Consider the following 16950-nt stretch of genomic DNA (forward strand, 5'->3'; position numbering starts at 1 on the left):
TTTAAAAAACTAATTTCATAGATTTGCCTACATATTTCTTCTTCCACTATTAGGTGGTCTGTAGAATATACCTATTAACATAATCAATCCCTTCTTATCCTTTTAATCCATATGGATTCTGTTTCTATCTTATTACTGATGTCCCTTTTTTCTATTGCCATTTTGTTGTCTCTAATTAGTAAAGCTACCCCACCCCACCTCCTTCCTTCCCTATCTTTTCTAAATACGTTATATCCTGCAATATTTAACTGCTAGACCTGTTCTTTATGCAGCCATGTTTCAGTTGCCCCTACTACATCTGGCTCCTCGCTATTAATTATTGCGTCCAGTTCCCCCATTTTGTTTCAGATGCTGTGCACATTGCTGTACAGGCAATTTAATGTTTAATAATTGATCCCCTCACTTTATTTTGTCCTTATGTTCTATAACTGTATTTGTTCCCTGACCATTTATGTTACCCGTATTCCTTACCTTGGTCTGACCTTTACACTCATCTCCTATTTCTTTTATCTTCAGACTTATGTTATTTTCACCAGATCCCTCCCCCCATCTCACTAGTTTAAAGTCCAATACACAGCCCTATTTATCCTTTCCGCTAGGACACTGATTCCACTCTGGTTCACGTGGAGCCCGTCCCAGCGGTACAGCTCCTTCCTGTCCCAGTATTCCATGAAATGGAACCCCTCCTTCCCAGATCAGTCTTTCAGCCACACATTCATCTTCCTGATCTGTCTATCCGTATGCCAATTAGCACGTGGCTCAGGTAGTAATCTCGAGACTACCACCCATGAAGTCTTGTTTTAAAAAAATTTAGTTCCTAACTTCTGATATTCTCTTAGCGGGACCTCTTCCCTTTTCTTCCTATATCATTGGTCCCAACATGGACCACGACAACTGGATCTTCCTCCTCCTCCCTTTCCATGTTCCTCTCCAGTTGCACGGAGATATCCTTTACCCTTGCACCAGGTATGCAACACGCTCTCCTGGACTCTCGGTTGCAGCTGCAGAGGACACCAACTATCCCCGATTATAGAATCCCCAGCACTACAACCTTTCTATTCTGCTCCTCCATTAATTTTTATTTAATGCAATTCGGAGCCTTTTAATGTTGGTATCCACTATTTAGTTAGTTAATTTTATCCCCTCAGATCTAATTAATTACTGATTATTTATTTATCTATTTACTGTTGCCCCTTGGTTTAAGTTACTTAGCAGTTCCTTCTCCCTTGGTACCTAATTCCCACTCTCACCAAATTTCCATCGTCACTGTGTTTAGCAAGTCACTCCAACTCTCACCAACACTTACCAAGCTCTGTGCCTAATGACATGTAGCTAACAAAAATACTGCTGTAGTACTAGGTGTTTCTGCTCCACCACTGCAGACTAAGCATCTTTAGTCTGCAAAACTAAACATTCTTAAATACTTTACTGATGACAAGACTTGAAGAACAAAAGCTCAGCTCCCTATAGGACTATTCAAATATAAGTTTTGAAAGGAATGCTTGAAAAGTCAATTTTATTAAACACAAGTACAGTTGCCTTTCCATTGTGCCAGTGCCTTTACATTCAGGTATTCCTGGCACGACGTCATTAATCTGTGTATTCAACAGACAGCAACTCTTCTGGATGGACAAGCGCTTTCACATCATCAGTAACAATTCTGATCTTTCCAATTTTCCTATCTTCTCGCAATGTTCTTGCACTGTCACCTTGCAAATGCATGTCCAGATGCCTGCTTTAGAAAGCAGGCATTTACCTGTAAAGAAGTTTTACAAAATATATCAGTCACTTTTTCCCCCCCCCAATAATCAATCCAAAGTTTGATTCCAATGTGTAATTACTACATAGCAAATGAAATTTTACAGTGGAGTATTGTGCAACACACTCTGCCATAGGTTGTGGGTTTGCACCTGGAGGTCCCCAATCTCATCTGGAGAAATGTTTAGGACAGAGCATTTCCTGATCAACCCCAATATAAGTGCATCACTGATCATGCTTATAAACCAACACCATGAAACGGATGATTTTGCTACCTACAGGACCATAGGTTTAATAGAAAAATTGCAGAATGGAATCCCTTAAAATACTGCTGAGAAACCGCATAAAACCCCATGCAATAAGAATGGAATTTGACGTATTCAGCCACTGTAATGGGTGGCCCTCCTGACTTGTTTGACTATTTTCTTGTTTGTAAATAATAAATATGGTATTCTTAAGCCTGCCATCATTATTTTTACTTGATTTGCTGTCCATTGTACATATAAAAACATGAGCCTGAAACATTACAGGAAAAAGAGTGACTAGAATTCTAATAGAACTAGTCAGTAAATAATCATTTTACATACAACTAACATTACAAACAAAGTTTAGTAACAAATATTCTTGTTTGGAAACATACGTCTTACCTTCCTCATCCCCCAGACATTGGCGGAGCTGCAGGACCTCCTCCACCATGATTTATTCGACCCATATTTCTCCGTGGAACTCCTGGAGGGCTGTTTAAAAAAAAAAATTCCTTGCTTACTAAATGAAGATTGCTATAATAGGATTCATATACACAGCCAGCTCCTATTACAGGTAATAATCCAGGATGAACAAGTGATGTACAGCAGAACCTTCTATACCAATTTAATAAGCAATCCCCAAGGGCCTTTTACATTACAGGCTAATCAGTGAGCGAGGGGACGGAGATTGCTGGTCTCCTGAATTTACTTTTAAATTGCATCACCAGTCTCCACATGAACCGACGACAAAGGGGATGTGCATGCACTAACTGGCCACAACATTTTGGCCAGCTTACATTCACAGAGTATTGACGATTACAGAGCTAAAAAGTTTGTGTTGATGCCATGACGATGCAATGATGTTGTCACTGCAGCAGCACATTTACTGGCCCCATTAAAAATGGTGGCAGCCAGGAAGACCAGTGAAGAACAGGTCTTTCTCACTGCTGGTTTTTAAAATTCCAGCAAGTTTAATTCAATGTGGTCAATGACTCCAGGAGGTCTGCACTCCAGGAGTCATTGGTCAAAAAACAATAAGCACCTCCCATCAAAGTTTGTTGCATGTCTATTGACTGCATATTAGCTACACTGTGTAAAACAGTGAATGAGAAATATGTAAGCAAAAATGTTTTGGTTTCCTCAAAATGTAATAAAAATATACCAATTAATCAATTAGAAATCATTATTTCCCCCATCATGTTTTGTCCACACAAGGCAAATGCTTGGTAGCAAAATTACATGTCACACTTTGAAATAAGCACAATTCTTACAAATGCTGAAGTTCTGTCATTTTATCTTTCCAGATTCAAGGTTTTACTTGATTCATTACTTCTAATTTTTTTTCCAATTAAATCTATAGCTTTGTTCAGTAGAAGTTTTCAGTTTTTCCAAACTCAGATGTCTAGTACATGCCTGGATATATTTTACTTATTTACATGACTTCAAAATTGGAGCGGTTATATTTTTATGTTACAGTAAATACAACACAGGTGGATAAGCATAATGATTTTGTGGCTGCATATCATAATCATTCGTATTTCTTTAATAGTCTTTTGTTTGTACAATAGATGCTATAAATGTAACAGACATTTTGTCTAATTTAGATTTTATTTATGAAAAGGAAAACAATATTACTAATGTATTGTACAAATTTACATCCAATTTGTCAAAGAATGTGTCAAAATACTGCACTAGGCAATATACTGCGAGGGAGAATCATAGAAATCAGCACGGGAGGCGGCCATTCGACCCATCGAGTCCGCCCCAGCTCAATGCAAGAGCAATTCAGCTCCCCCACCCTTTCCTTGTGGCCCAGCAAAATTTTTCCTTTCATAGAGTCATAGAAAGGAGCTAAAGTATCAGTACATAACATATACCTTGAAATTACATTGTGCAATACCATTAATGTATGTCTTCCAAAATATTGAACAGAGGAACTTTATGTGAGTGTGTTTAAGGTGACTTTATCTTATCTATTTTAACTTTTCAGGATGTATTCTAAGATCAACTTACATCCATAATGTAAGAGCTAACGTTCCAATTAGTATACTGGGCAAAAAAAAAAGTAAATTACAAATGACTGTCTTTAACTTCAACATTCTTGTTTTAAGTTTTTATATATTTGCTTAAATATTTTTGGTCAAAACACTTAGTATTTACTTTCAGAAGTTACTGAAGCTGATAGTGTGAGGGAGAAGAATTGAAGCTAATAAATCTGAGTTCATGACTATTGCCTTGGAATCACGTTGTGCAATAATAGCAACAAATGTGTTGACATATATGAAATTCCTTTGCTATTTCAACAAAGGTGTTACTGTTCATCTTAAACACTGAACAAAATTTAAATTTTACATTTTGTTTTACGACAGAGGCTCTTTAAGTTGATATAATTTAAAAAAAAAGATTGTTTATATTCTCATTATTACAGGTTTAGGCTATAGAGATTAATTGGAGCTTAAAAAAAAACTAAAAGTCGGAACTTCCTTGTCCCATCTACCATGGCATTACGTTTAAAACTAAACTTTTTATATACAGTAGGGGAGATAACACTCAAACCTCTCCTCTTTAATACCCCCTTGTACTACATGGTTACCTCAAATGACAGGTTGGATTCAGCTGTGATGACCCCCACCACTGAATGGCTGACACATAACAAATGGTCACCTAGCTGAGATATCAGAGACCACCAACACCCATAGAATGTACCCCCGTCTGAATTTCCACTTTCAGCAGAGCAGGTGTAAGGAAAGAAAATTAGAGGAAAAGGTCTGAAGGAAAAGCTTCAAAACACAATGAAAAAGGTACTTGACTGAAAGAAATACCCTCTGTTTGCTTTTAACATAGAATTACCCTCTTCCATCGTCGGGTCTACCCCAGGATGACTGACTTCCAGTTCTTTTATATTCAGCTCCAGCTGGGTTGAACAATGTCCGACAGCTAAATGTAGAACACAACTGTTTATTATTATTTCTCATATACAGCTATAATCAATATAAATATTTTGTACATTTAAGAACGATCATAAATGCAAGTTGAAACTTACAAAAAACAAACAAACTCCACTATTCCCCAGAAAAACTGAATAATTGATGACAAACTCCATGGTGTCTGACTCCTGCTATCCACAACTTGCCCTGCAAAAGAATTACAGTATATATAACACTTATGCATTTTACTCAGTACACAACAATGAAATGTAGAAATGTATAATATTCATCAAATTAACGTTTAAAAGCTCTGGTCCTCTTTAGCCCCTACAGCTTACAATGACCAGTTCAAATCTCAGGAAGCAGTTCCACTACAATCTGTGTGGAATGGGCATAACCTTGACTATTCTTGAGCTGGCTGTTTCACGAAAACCAAGTAATTATTAAAATCAACCTTCACAAAGTGTTTTTTCCCCTTGCGTAGCTTTTTATTCTCTGCAGATCTTTCTAACAGTTGTAAACAAGTACTGACGATATATAGGAGAAATATCATGGCCAGCATTGAGCCTAGGAAAATCTCTCTGTCATCTCAAATTGTCGATTACACATGGCATGGCATTACGTTTAAAACTAAACTTTTTATATACAGTAGGGGAGAAACTTCTTCACTCAGAGGGTAGTAGGTCTGTGGAATTTGCTGCCCCAGGAAGCTGCATCATTAAATAAATTTAAAACAGAAATAGACAGTTTCCTAGAAGTAAAGGGAATTAGGGGTTATGGGGAGCGGGCAGGAAATTGGTCATGAATTTAGATTGGAGATTAGGATCAGATCAGCCATGATCTTATTGAATGGCGGAGCAGGCTCGAGGGGCCGATTGGCCTACTCCTGCTCCTATTTCTTATGTTCTTATGTAAACCAATACAAGCAACTTTCCACTTGGATATGAACAGCTCTGTACTCTATTCAGAGGGGTCTGCTGGCCACGATTTTGAAAGTCCCCCGCTGAAAGGTTAAATGTTAGGGGACAATGCAGCTCATTAAAGGTCAATTTTATATTTTAAAAATAGCATTTCTGTTGGTGATCCTCATAGTACCACTCTACATTAGACCATTAATCAAAAAAAACAAGGAGTGTTATACCCAGGCAGAAGTTGAGCCCTGGCAGTAGCTGTCTGCAGAGAATATTGGCAGAGGTGTGGAAGCAGAATGTAGGCTCCCCCTCATCAAGGCAAAGGAGAGGGAGAAATTAAATACATAAAAAGAAAACTTAAACAAAAAATAGATGGTGTATTTCAGGTGTTCCAGGAGCCTATCACATCAATAATTCAGTTTTATCAAAGGCATATTTAGTACATTGGTACCAGTGTTGTATAGGAAAATTGCACTTAAACCAATTTATTTTAACACTGTCCAATTTTTTTGGGGAATACTCTCTGTCATCTCAAATTGTCAATTACAAAATGGCAGATCAATAACCAACAGTACTTCACCATAATGGTTATACATCTCAAAACACTATCCAGAAGCAACCCAAGTTTGTAAAGACACCTATAATCCAAGTGAACAATTACAATTCAAGTGAATATAGTACAAAAATTTCACCTGTACACCATTACATTTTACTGAAATGTGTTGTAACATTTTTATGTAGTGATGACATCACAATGACACTGACCTAGTTTTATCCAAAAAAAGCCAACTCATGCCTTTTAAATGTTTGCTAACTACAGCACTGAAGTAAGCGAGCATTCAGAAACACAACAAAGTTTAATCTTTTGCGGTAATATGAATTGGAACAGATATTTAATTAACATGATTCTCTCTCCCCTCCCCCAAGTAATTGTATTTGGTTCAGATTAGCAGTGCACAAATGGCAAATCTTGGATTGAAGATTCCTTCCCACCACACTTCCAAAAGTTTCAACCGTCTCATACATAGAAACTGAACAAAAAAAAAATGGAAGATCTGTACGTATGAATCCCTTAATCCTATTCACTTTATAAACGCAAGCAGTACAAATCAACATGAACCAGACCACTACACTTTTACAGGAAAATGGACAGAATCGCATAATGCAATCCCCAAAACACTGACAAAATCCCTGAATACCATTTAATAAACATAGTATTTGACATAATCAGTCACCGAACACGATAACTTCAGTTCAGTCAGGGAATTTATGCTGCTCTCTCCTAGCCTAGGGCACACTTCTCAACCTCTTAGAAGATCCAAAAGTAGAATATGCAGAGTAACACATCATTTGGCACTCAAATTCACTAGCATTAATGTGTGAATTCAAATTTTGACATGTTTAATGGAGCTAATTGCCAAGTGATAATAGAATGAAACAAAACATGTAGCACAAGCTTTTGTCAAGTTTATACATAAACTAGCAAAGATTTGACTCTGAAACTTTTATCTAATCACTAACTAGTTGGTTAACAACAACAACAACTTGCATTTATAAAGCACCTTTAATGTAGTAAAATGTTTCTAGGCACTTCACAGGAGCGTTATCAAAAAAAATTTGACATCGAACCACATAAGGAGCTATTAGGGCAGGTGGGTCAAAGAGGTAGGTTTAAAGAAGCGTCTTAATAGGAGAGGGGTTCAGGGAGGGAATTCCAGAGCTTAGAGCCTAGGCAGCTAAAGGCATGGCTGCTAATGGTGGAGTGATTAAAATAGGGGACGCACAAGAGGCAAGAATTGGAGGAGCGCAGAGATCTCGGAGGGTTGTAGGGCTGGAGGAGATTACAGAGATAAGAGAGGTGTAAGGCCAGAGGGATTTGAAAACCAGTATGAGAATTTTAAAATCAAGGAGCTCCCGGACCAGGAGCCAATGTAGGTCAGTGAGCACCGGGGGTGGGGAGGGAGGGGGGGGATGAAACAGGACTTGGTGCGAGTTAGGAAAGGGGCAGCAGAGTTTTGGGTGAGCTCAAGTTTACGTAGGGTGGAAGATGGGAGGTCGGCTGGGAGAGCATTGGCATAGTAGAGTCTAGAAGTAACAAGGGCACGGTTGAGAGTTTCAGCAGTAGATGAAAGAGAAAAAAAACAGCTGGAGAAAAGAATAGCGTGAGACAAAGTAAAACTCCCATCAGAAAGGTGTACATTTCTAGAGACAGGAACTGGTCCAATATAAATAGTTACATCTCTCAGCTTGCAGTTAACATAAGTTTACCAGCACTCCTGCCCTGGAGTCTGGTTGTGGGTTGAAGCTCCACTCCAGGACTTAAGCACGCAAGAGACTGAATTCTGGTGGGAGTTCTTCTGCTCATCCGCCATCTGTTTGGCGGATGAGCCGCAAAAACCCCAGAAAAATTGGCATAAACTCTTTTTCTGGAACAAGTGCAGCTCGTGAAGTTACGGTAGACAAGCAGGAGAACCCCTGCGACAACTCACCCCGATAATTTACTGCTCAGTCTTCAGTGCAGTATGAAGAGAAAGGCACATTCTCAGAAACAGAGTTCTGAAGAAAGGTCATTGATCTGAAATGTTAACTCTGTTTCTCTGTCCACAGGAACTGTCTGACCTGCTGAGTGTTTCCAGCATTTTCTGTTTTTAATCTCAGGAACGAAGGCCTTGATTTTAACTCCCCCTGCCTGACAATCTGACCGATTGCAACTTTAAATTGAAAGCGGCAAGGACACCTACAGGGGGCTGGATTGAGGGACAGAAAAGGCCCAGAGGTAAGTTTTAAAATTTTTTTACAAAAGTTTCCTTGTGGGTCTGGAGGAACAAGAGTGCTCCTCTGGGCCCCACAAGGAAACCTCAGGCCTCCCTTGCCCTGATTACCCCTCACCACATGCCAGGTACCATTCCTGTGGGTCACTGATGGCAGTCTCCTGCACCCAAATTCCTGCTCACACCCACCAACCAGGCATTAATTCTTACTGGGTTTGGGCAAAAGTCAGAGCATGAATATTTAAATAAGGCCTGGGAGTCAAAATCGCTTCGAGCCTCGGCATGCAAATTTGTTGGTCGCCACACACACTGATCCCGCCTCAACTTAAAATAGAGGCCACTATTTTTCAGATGAGATGTTAAACTGAGGTTTATATGCTTGCTCCAGTGGATATCAAAGATCCCATGGCACTATTTGAAGATCAGGCCCAGTATCTTGGTCAACAGTTCTCCCTCAGCCAACACTACCAAACAAATTAACTGGTTGTTGCTGTTTGCTGTCAAATGGTTACAATGTTTACCTACACAACTCACTTTACTTAAAAGCAATTATTTAATGTAAAACACCAAGATACTTTTAAGAATTACATTTGTAAAATTCACTTTCTTCTTTCTCATACTCTTCTAGCCGAATACATCCCAGTTTGTATGATTAAACGTTGTAGAATCGTGTGGCTTAAATCCTTACTGCGTAGGCACCTCCTACCATTAATTCTACAAACTATATTATCAATCTCTATCCCCCATCATCCTCCTCCTCCTCTGCATGTTTATAACACATCTTAGTTGAAGGTGCGGCAGTTTAAAAGAGTGGGTTAGAGTGACTACACCATAATGAAAATAAATTTACACACTTGTGTTTGTTATAAACAGGAAACAAGACAAACAAGACATTGCATGGGATGAAGTTGCTCCCACAGGTGAACAACAGGCTACTGGACACCAGCCTTAAGATCGCTCGATTAATTTAAACAACACCACGTACTATAACCCTGAATTAGAGACATTTGCCCACAACCTCATCAGACACGGTTTTAAACCCCCACGGATGTCGCTTTCTCACCGTTAGACACGTACACCATTTTCTTCCGATTTATCTTCGCTTCCGGCTTCGTGCAGGTTCCTTCCGGTCACGCGGCCGGCTGTACAGCGGTTTCACGGCAGCCATGTTGGAAACCCCCGCTTTCCGTTTAGCGCCTGTTCTGTTGCAGCGAAGAACTGCACTCGGATTAAAGTAAGAGTATTTAAAGAAAATCAAAAGCTTCTGCGAACCATTCCTTCCTCCAATCGATGAAATGGCGATACAGTTAACGCTGCTGTAAAACTGGCCTGTTTACATCGCGAGGCTATACAGTGTCTACGTTTCTCTTTGTTTCCTGTCCGGCAGTGATTTATATCTAATACAATTAGGTGTATATTTTAATGATGCTGCAGTCACTCTGGCCGCCTTTCTGTATAATACATCCAAAAACTTAACATAGCCCAAAGTTACCTGATACTTGTGTAACTGATATTTCTGAAGTTCGATAGCAAATTTCTTCGTGGGTTTTTGAAAAAATGCTTACTGAGACCTGCAATATATTTAATCAAAGTCACGTCAGTCACAGTGCACCCAAGACCTTTTGGATCCCCCTCCCCCTCTTGTCCAGAAGGACTAAGTAGTTGGCATGGACATACCAGTTCTGTATAATAATGATGTGGAGATGCTGGTGATGGACTGGGGTGGACAAATGTAAGGAATCTTACAACACCAGGTTATAGTCCAACAGTTTTATTTGAAAATCACAAACTTTCGGAGATTATCTCCTTCGTCAGGTGAGTGAGTGAATGAGAGGTTCTCAAATCGCATATCTTATATTAGGCTGGGACACCATCACATCAATCAAAGGTGTCGTTGATGTTCAGACAGGTTAGCCACGGAAAACAGTAGGTCCCAGTATACTGAATACACAATGGGTCAAATTACACAGACAAAGAGAGAAAGAGACCCGAAAGGCAGAGAGAGAGAGAGAGAGAAAGAGAATGTCCAGTTGTATTAAAAACAGATAACTTTTTTTTCCTGCTGGTGGGGTTACGTGTAGCGTGACATGAACCCAAGATCCTGGTTGAGGCTGTCCTCATGGGTGCGGAACTTGGCTATCAATTTCTGGAGCAGCAGAGATAAGAGGCTGTGAAAGTGAGGCGCCATGGCAGAAGACTGCAGCCTGATATATCGCCCCTATTGGTCGTACTGCATTTGTTTTATACCAACTTTCATGTGTAGGGAAATGAGCTCTCCTGGAAATTTGGACGCAGAAACTGGTATAAAATTTAGTGTAATTTCTGCGTTTCTGGAAATTCCTGGTCATCACATTGTAAGCATTTGTATTGCATTTAGAGGTTTTAGCAACAATTTTTAGTTGCATTTATATAGTGCCTTAAATATAGCAAAATGTCCCTGGGGATTTCACAGTTGGATTAGACAGGAGCGAGAGTAAGAAGTGGACTGGGGCAGTGGCCATAGGCGCTGTTTAAGTGATAGAATTTAAGATAGATTTTGAAAGTGGGGAGAGATGTAGCAAGATGAAGGGGTTTAAGGAGTGTCAGAGGGGGCCATTTGGCCAAAGGCTCAGCCATCAATGGTAGAGTGGAAATATGAGGGAATATGCAGTAGAACAGTGTTGGAAGAGCAGGTGGGTATGGACAGAGATGTAGGACTCCAGAAGGTTGCAAAAGTAGAGGGAAGTCTGGTCATGGAGTAGCTTGAAGATGGGAATGAGGATTTTGAAATTGATGTACCAGAGAACGGGAAGCTAATAGCGGTTGTCAAGGCCAGGGATGATAAGTGATCAGGACTTTGCGTGGGATAGGATGTGAGGATGGAATTCTGGATAAATTGGAGTTTGAGCAGGACACCAAGATTGAACATCGTTGGGTTGCACTTAAGTCTACATTTGGCTATGATTGGGAGTTTAGGTGCAGAGTTTCTGTCAGGGGCACTATTTGTGTTTTGGCAATACTGAACTGCAAAGATTTGGGTTCATCTACAAGCAATCAGGCAAGCAGTCCAACAGCATGGTAACAGGTATTGATTGAATCAAGGGTAGTAGTGGAGCAGTAAAGATGGCAATCTTCAGCATACAACAACAATGTGCATTTATATAGCACCTTCAACATAGCAGAACGACCAAGCTGCTTTATAGAGGCTTAATCAGCGACGACAGAGGAAAGGAGAGCGGCCTATGAAAGAGGTGGGAGTCGGAGGCCCAGGGACAGCGGTGGCGGTAGAGGAGAGGAGAGCGACCTGTGAGAGAGGCAGGAGTCCGAGGCCCAGGGACAGCACAGCAGAGGAGAGGAGAGCGGGAGCCCCAAGGGAGGGCGAGTGTCAGGGAGAGAGAAAAAAAACACAGTGACGTTAGCAGAGGGAAGGAGCTGATTGGTGAGTAGCTGTTGAGTGTTTTATTTTAAGTCTTTAGTTTATTTCTGTTAAGTTTAGTTAATAATGTAATAAATAAAGGCATGGCAGGACACCTCAGTCCCATCGAATACACATCTTGTGCCATGTGGAAACTCCAGGACGCCTCCCGTTTCGTGGACAACCACAGGTGCAGGAAGTATTGTCAGCTGGAGGAGCTCGAGCTTCGCGTTTCGGACCTTGAGCAGCAGCTGGCGTCACTGCAGTGCATCTGCGAGGATGACAGCTACATGGAAAGCATGTTTCTGGAGGTGGTCACCCCGCAGCATAAGTGAATGCAGACAGAGAGGGAATGGGTGACCGCCAAACAGACAAGGAGGACCAGGCAGGTAGTGCAGGAGTCCGCTGAGTGCATTTCACTCTCTAACTGGCATTTGAATACTAGTGAGGGAGAGGGTTCCTCTGGGGAGTGTAGCCAAAGCCAAGTCCACGCCACCTTGTTGGGGGGGGGGGGAGATTAGAAAGGTCAGGGGACCAATAGTGATAGGGAATTCAATTGTTAGGGGAATAGACAGGCGTTTCTCCGGTTGCAGACGTGAGTCCAGGGTGGTATGTTGCCTCCCTGGTGCCAGGGTCAAGGATGTCGCTGAGCGGTTGTGGAACATTCTGAAGGAAGGGGGAGGGCGAACAGCCAGAGGTCGTGGTCCATATCGGTACCAACGACAAAGGTAGAAAGAGGGATGAGGTCCTGCAGGCAGATTTTAGGGAGCCAGGAAAGAGATTAATAAACAGGACCTCAAAGGTAGTAATCTCTGGATTACTCCTAGTGCCACGTACTAGTGAGTATAGAAATAGGAGGATAGAGCAGACGAATGCGGGGCTGGAGAGATGGTGCAGGAGGGAGGGCTTTAGATTCCTGGGGCATTGGGACCAGTTCTGGGGAAGGTGGGACCTGTACAGGCCGGACCTCAACAGAGCTGGGGCCAATGTCTTCCCGGGGAGGTTCACTAGTGTTGTGGGTAGGGTTTAAACTAATTTGGCAGGTGAATGGGCACCAGGATGTAGCATTGGAAAGGAGAAATAGGGTGCACAAAGGATTGGGAGAGACTGATAGCACTAGAGGAAGAAATAGTATGGTATTAGGTGGGACCAGACTAAGAGGGAAAGCAAGAAGGTCTAAGATAGCTTTACAGTGCATAATTGCACGAAGCGTAGTAAATAAGGTTGGTGAGTTGCAGGCGCAATTAGCCATATGGGAATACGATGTAGTGGCGATAACGGAGACCTGGCTCAAAAAAGGGCAGGATTGGATTCTAAATATTCCTGGATACAAGATGTTCAGGAAAAATAGGGAAGGAAATAAAGGAGGGGGGTGGCAGTATTGATTAAGGAGAATATTGCAGTGCTGGAAAAAGAGCATGTCCTGGAGTGGTCAAGGACAGAATCTATTTGGTTAGAGTTAAGAAACAGTAGAGGTGCTTTTACGCTACTGGGTGTATTCTAGGGCACCAACTAGTGGGAAGGCTATTAAGGAGCAAATTTGCAGGGAAATTACAGAGAGCCATAGAGTAGAGATAATGGGGGACTTCAACCATCCTAATATAGATTGGGATAGTAATAGTGTATAGGGCAAATAGGGGGAGGAATTTTTGAAATGTGTTCAGGAGAACTTCGTTGACCAGTACGTTTCCGGCCCAACGAGGAAGGAGGCATTGCTGGATCTGGTTCTGGGGAATGAGGTGGGCCAAGTGGAGCAAGTGTCAGTGGTTGAACATTTAGGGAACAGTGATCATAGTATCAGAAAGTTTAGATTAGCCATGGAAAAGGACAAGAAGCACTCTAGAGTAAAAATACCCAATTGGAGGAGGGCCAATTTCAGTAGGATGAGAACAGATCTGGCCCGAGTAAATTGGATCAAAGATTGGCAGGCAAAACTGTAATTGAACAATGGGCGGCCTTTAAAGAGGAGATGGTTCGGGTACAGTCTAGGTACACACCCATGAGGGGGCAAGGTAGGGCAACCAAAGCCAGAGCTCCCTGGATGACGAAAGAGATAGAGAGTAAGGTAAAGCAGATAAAGGGGGCAGATGACAGATGTCAGGTTGATAATACAAGTGAGAACCAGGCTGAATATAGAAAGTTCAAAGGGGCAAAGAGAGAGTATGAAAATAGACTGGCAGCTAACATAAGAGGAAATCCAAAAGTCTTCTACAGGCATATAAACAGTAAACGGGTAGTAAGAGGAGGGTTGGGACTGATTAGGAACCAAAAAGGAGATCTACGCATGGAAGTAGAGGGCATGGCTGAGGTACTAAATGAATACTTTGCATCTACTTTACCAAGAAGATGCTGTCAAAGTCACAGTAAAAGAGTAGGTAGTTGAGATACTGGATGGCTAAAAATTGAAAAAGAGGAGGTACTAAAAAGGCTGGCTGTACTTAAAGTGAATAAGTCACCTAGTCCGGATGGGATGCATCGCAGGTTGCTGAGGGAAGTAAGGGTGGAAATTGCGGAGGTAGTGGTCATAATCTTCCAATCACCCATAGATTGTTCAAAAAAGGGTATAAGGATAAACTCAGCAACTACAGGCCAGGCAGTTTAACCTCGGTGGTGGGGAAACTTTTAGAAACGATAATCCAGGACAAAATTAACAGTCACTTGGACAAGTGTGGATTAATTAAGGAAAGCCAGCACGGATTTGTTAAAGGCAAATCGTGTTTAACTAACTTGATTAAGTTTTTTGATGAGGTAACAGAGAGGGTAGATGAGGGCAATGCGGTTGATGCATATACGGACTTCCAAAAGGCGTTTTGATAAAGTGCCGCATAATAGGCTTATCACCAAAGTTGAAGTCCATGGAATAAAAGGGGCAGTGACAGCATGGATACGAAATTGGCTAAGTGACAGGAAACAGGGAGTAGTGGTGAACGGTTGTTTTTCGGACTGGAGGGAGGTATACAGTGATGGTCCCCAGGGGTCGGTACTAGGACCACTGCTTTTCTTGATCTATATTAATGACTTGGATTTAGGTGTACAGGGCATAATTTCCAAATTTGCAGATGAAACAAAACTTGAAAATGTAGTGAACAGTGAGGAGGATAGTGATAGACTTCAAGAGGACATAGACAGGCTGGTGGAATGGGTGAATACGTGGCAGACAAAATTTAACGCAGAGAAATAAGAAGTGATACATTTTGGTCAGAAGAACGAGGAGAGGCAATATAAACTAAATGGTACAATTCTAAAAGGGGTGCAGGAACCAAGAGATCTGGGGGTATATGTGCACAAATCGTTGAAGGTGGCAGGGCAGGGTGAGAAAACGGATAAAAAAAGCATATGGGATCCTGGGCTTTATAATTCGAGGCATTGGGGGTGATTTAAAACCCTAAGAATGGGTGGGTTGGGGGCGAGTGGGAGTTGAAAATTGTTGTTTCTTGGGTTGCGACCGCAACCTGGCTTTATTTCTGGGTTTAACGTTGGCGCGTAAAAGTACAGGCTTTGCATTAGGAATGCAAAGTCCGAAAATTTTGCCGTTGTGATCCAAAAAACAACTATTTTCAACTCCCACGCGCCCCCAACTCACCCGTTCTTGGGGTTTAAAATCACCCCTATAGAGTACAAAAGCAAGGACATTATGATGAACCTTTATAAAACACTAGTTCAGCCACAACTGGAGTATTGTGTCTGGGCACCGCACTTTAGGAAGGATGCGAAGGCCTTAGAGAGGGTGCAGAAGAGATTTACTAGAATGGTTCCAGGGATGATGGACTTCAGTTACGTGGATAGACTGGAGAAGCTGGGGTTCTCCTTAGAGCAGGGAAGGTTGAGAGGAGATTTGATAGAGGTATTCAAAATTATTAAGGGTCTAGACAGAGTAGAAAGAGAGAAACTGTTCCCATTGGTGGAAGGGTCAAGAACCAGATGACATAGATTTAAGGTGATTGGCAAAAAAACCAAGGGTGACATGAGGAAAAACTTTTTTTTACACAGCAAGTGGTTATGATCTGGAATGCACTGCCTGAGGGGGCGGTGGAGGCAGATTCAATCGTAGCTTTCAAAATCGAATAGGATTAGGACTTGAAAGGAAAAAATTTGCAGGGCTACGGGGAAAGGGGGCAGATTGGGACTAGCTGCATTGCTCTTGCAGAGAGCTGGCACAGACTCGATGGCAGAATGGCCTCCTTCCGTGCTGTAACCATTCTATGATTCTAATCAGACAGAAAATGGAGGCCGGGTCAAAGAAGGTGCTGTTCGGAGGGGTAATAAAAAGCATTTTGGTGATCTTTAAGGAGGAGACATTGATGTAGATGTTGTGATGCATCACGGAGGGGGGAGAGTTATCTGGACAGTTTGATCCAGGAGGCAGTCACCAACCCCCTGCCCCTTAAGATAGGTAGTAGTTTAGAGTTGGTCAGTGGTCAGGGACAGGAGGATGTGAGTGCGAGTCAGCCAGGTAAGAGGACCCAGGATGCAGTGATGGAGGAGCCTCAGTTTTTGACATTGTTGTACAGGTATGAGGTACTTGCTACCTGTATGGATGAGAACAAGGGCTGAAGGGAGGATGGGCAAACTGACCACAGCATCGTGGTACAGGAATCCATTCAAGTGGGAGGAGTAAAAAGAAATGTAGTAGCTGTAGGGGATAGTATAGTCGGGGATAGATGCTGGGTGCTAAATGGGGCGCCCGTTGTTTCGGCACATTTCCTTCGTGACGTGCGCCAGACGCCATCTTGGTATAGGAGTTAGCGCATGCGCTAATCCCGAACGCTGGAAGCATGTAAAGTAGGGAGAAAATGGCTACAATCAGTGTGCAACGCTGATTTAAAGTGATACACACCATTTTGGACCTTAACGCTCAACTCAACGCACAGTCTTATCCGCGACCATCTAAACGTTTCTTACAGTGTCTGAAGGACCTCCCACCAGCGCTATTTAAAGGGCGAT

General features: G+C 41.8%; 1 protein-coding gene across 1 annotated transcript; it reads right to left on the reverse strand.

The window, feature by feature from the left end:
* Positions 1-1499: 1499 nt before the first annotated feature.
* On the reverse strand, positions 1500-9762 carry selenok (selenoprotein K). The gene is made up of 5 exons (XM_067998741.1): positions 9676-9762; positions 5047-5137; positions 4854-4940; positions 2406-2495; positions 1500-1756 (listed from the first exon to the last, which is right to left on the reverse strand). Exons 1-4 carry the CDS (start codon positions 9692-9694, stop codon positions 2411-2413), a joined length of 282 nt encoding a protein of 93 aa, XP_067854842.1. The 5' UTR covers positions 9695-9762; the 3' UTR covers positions 1500-1756; positions 2406-2410.
* Positions 9763-16950: the final 7188 nt, after the last annotated feature.

Source organism: Heptranchias perlo, chromosome 17 (assembly GCF_035084215.1).
Source record: "Heptranchias perlo isolate sHepPer1 chromosome 17, sHepPer1.hap1, whole genome shotgun sequence".
NCBI lineage: Eukaryota > Metazoa > Chordata > Chondrichthyes > Hexanchiformes > Hexanchidae > Heptranchias > Heptranchias perlo.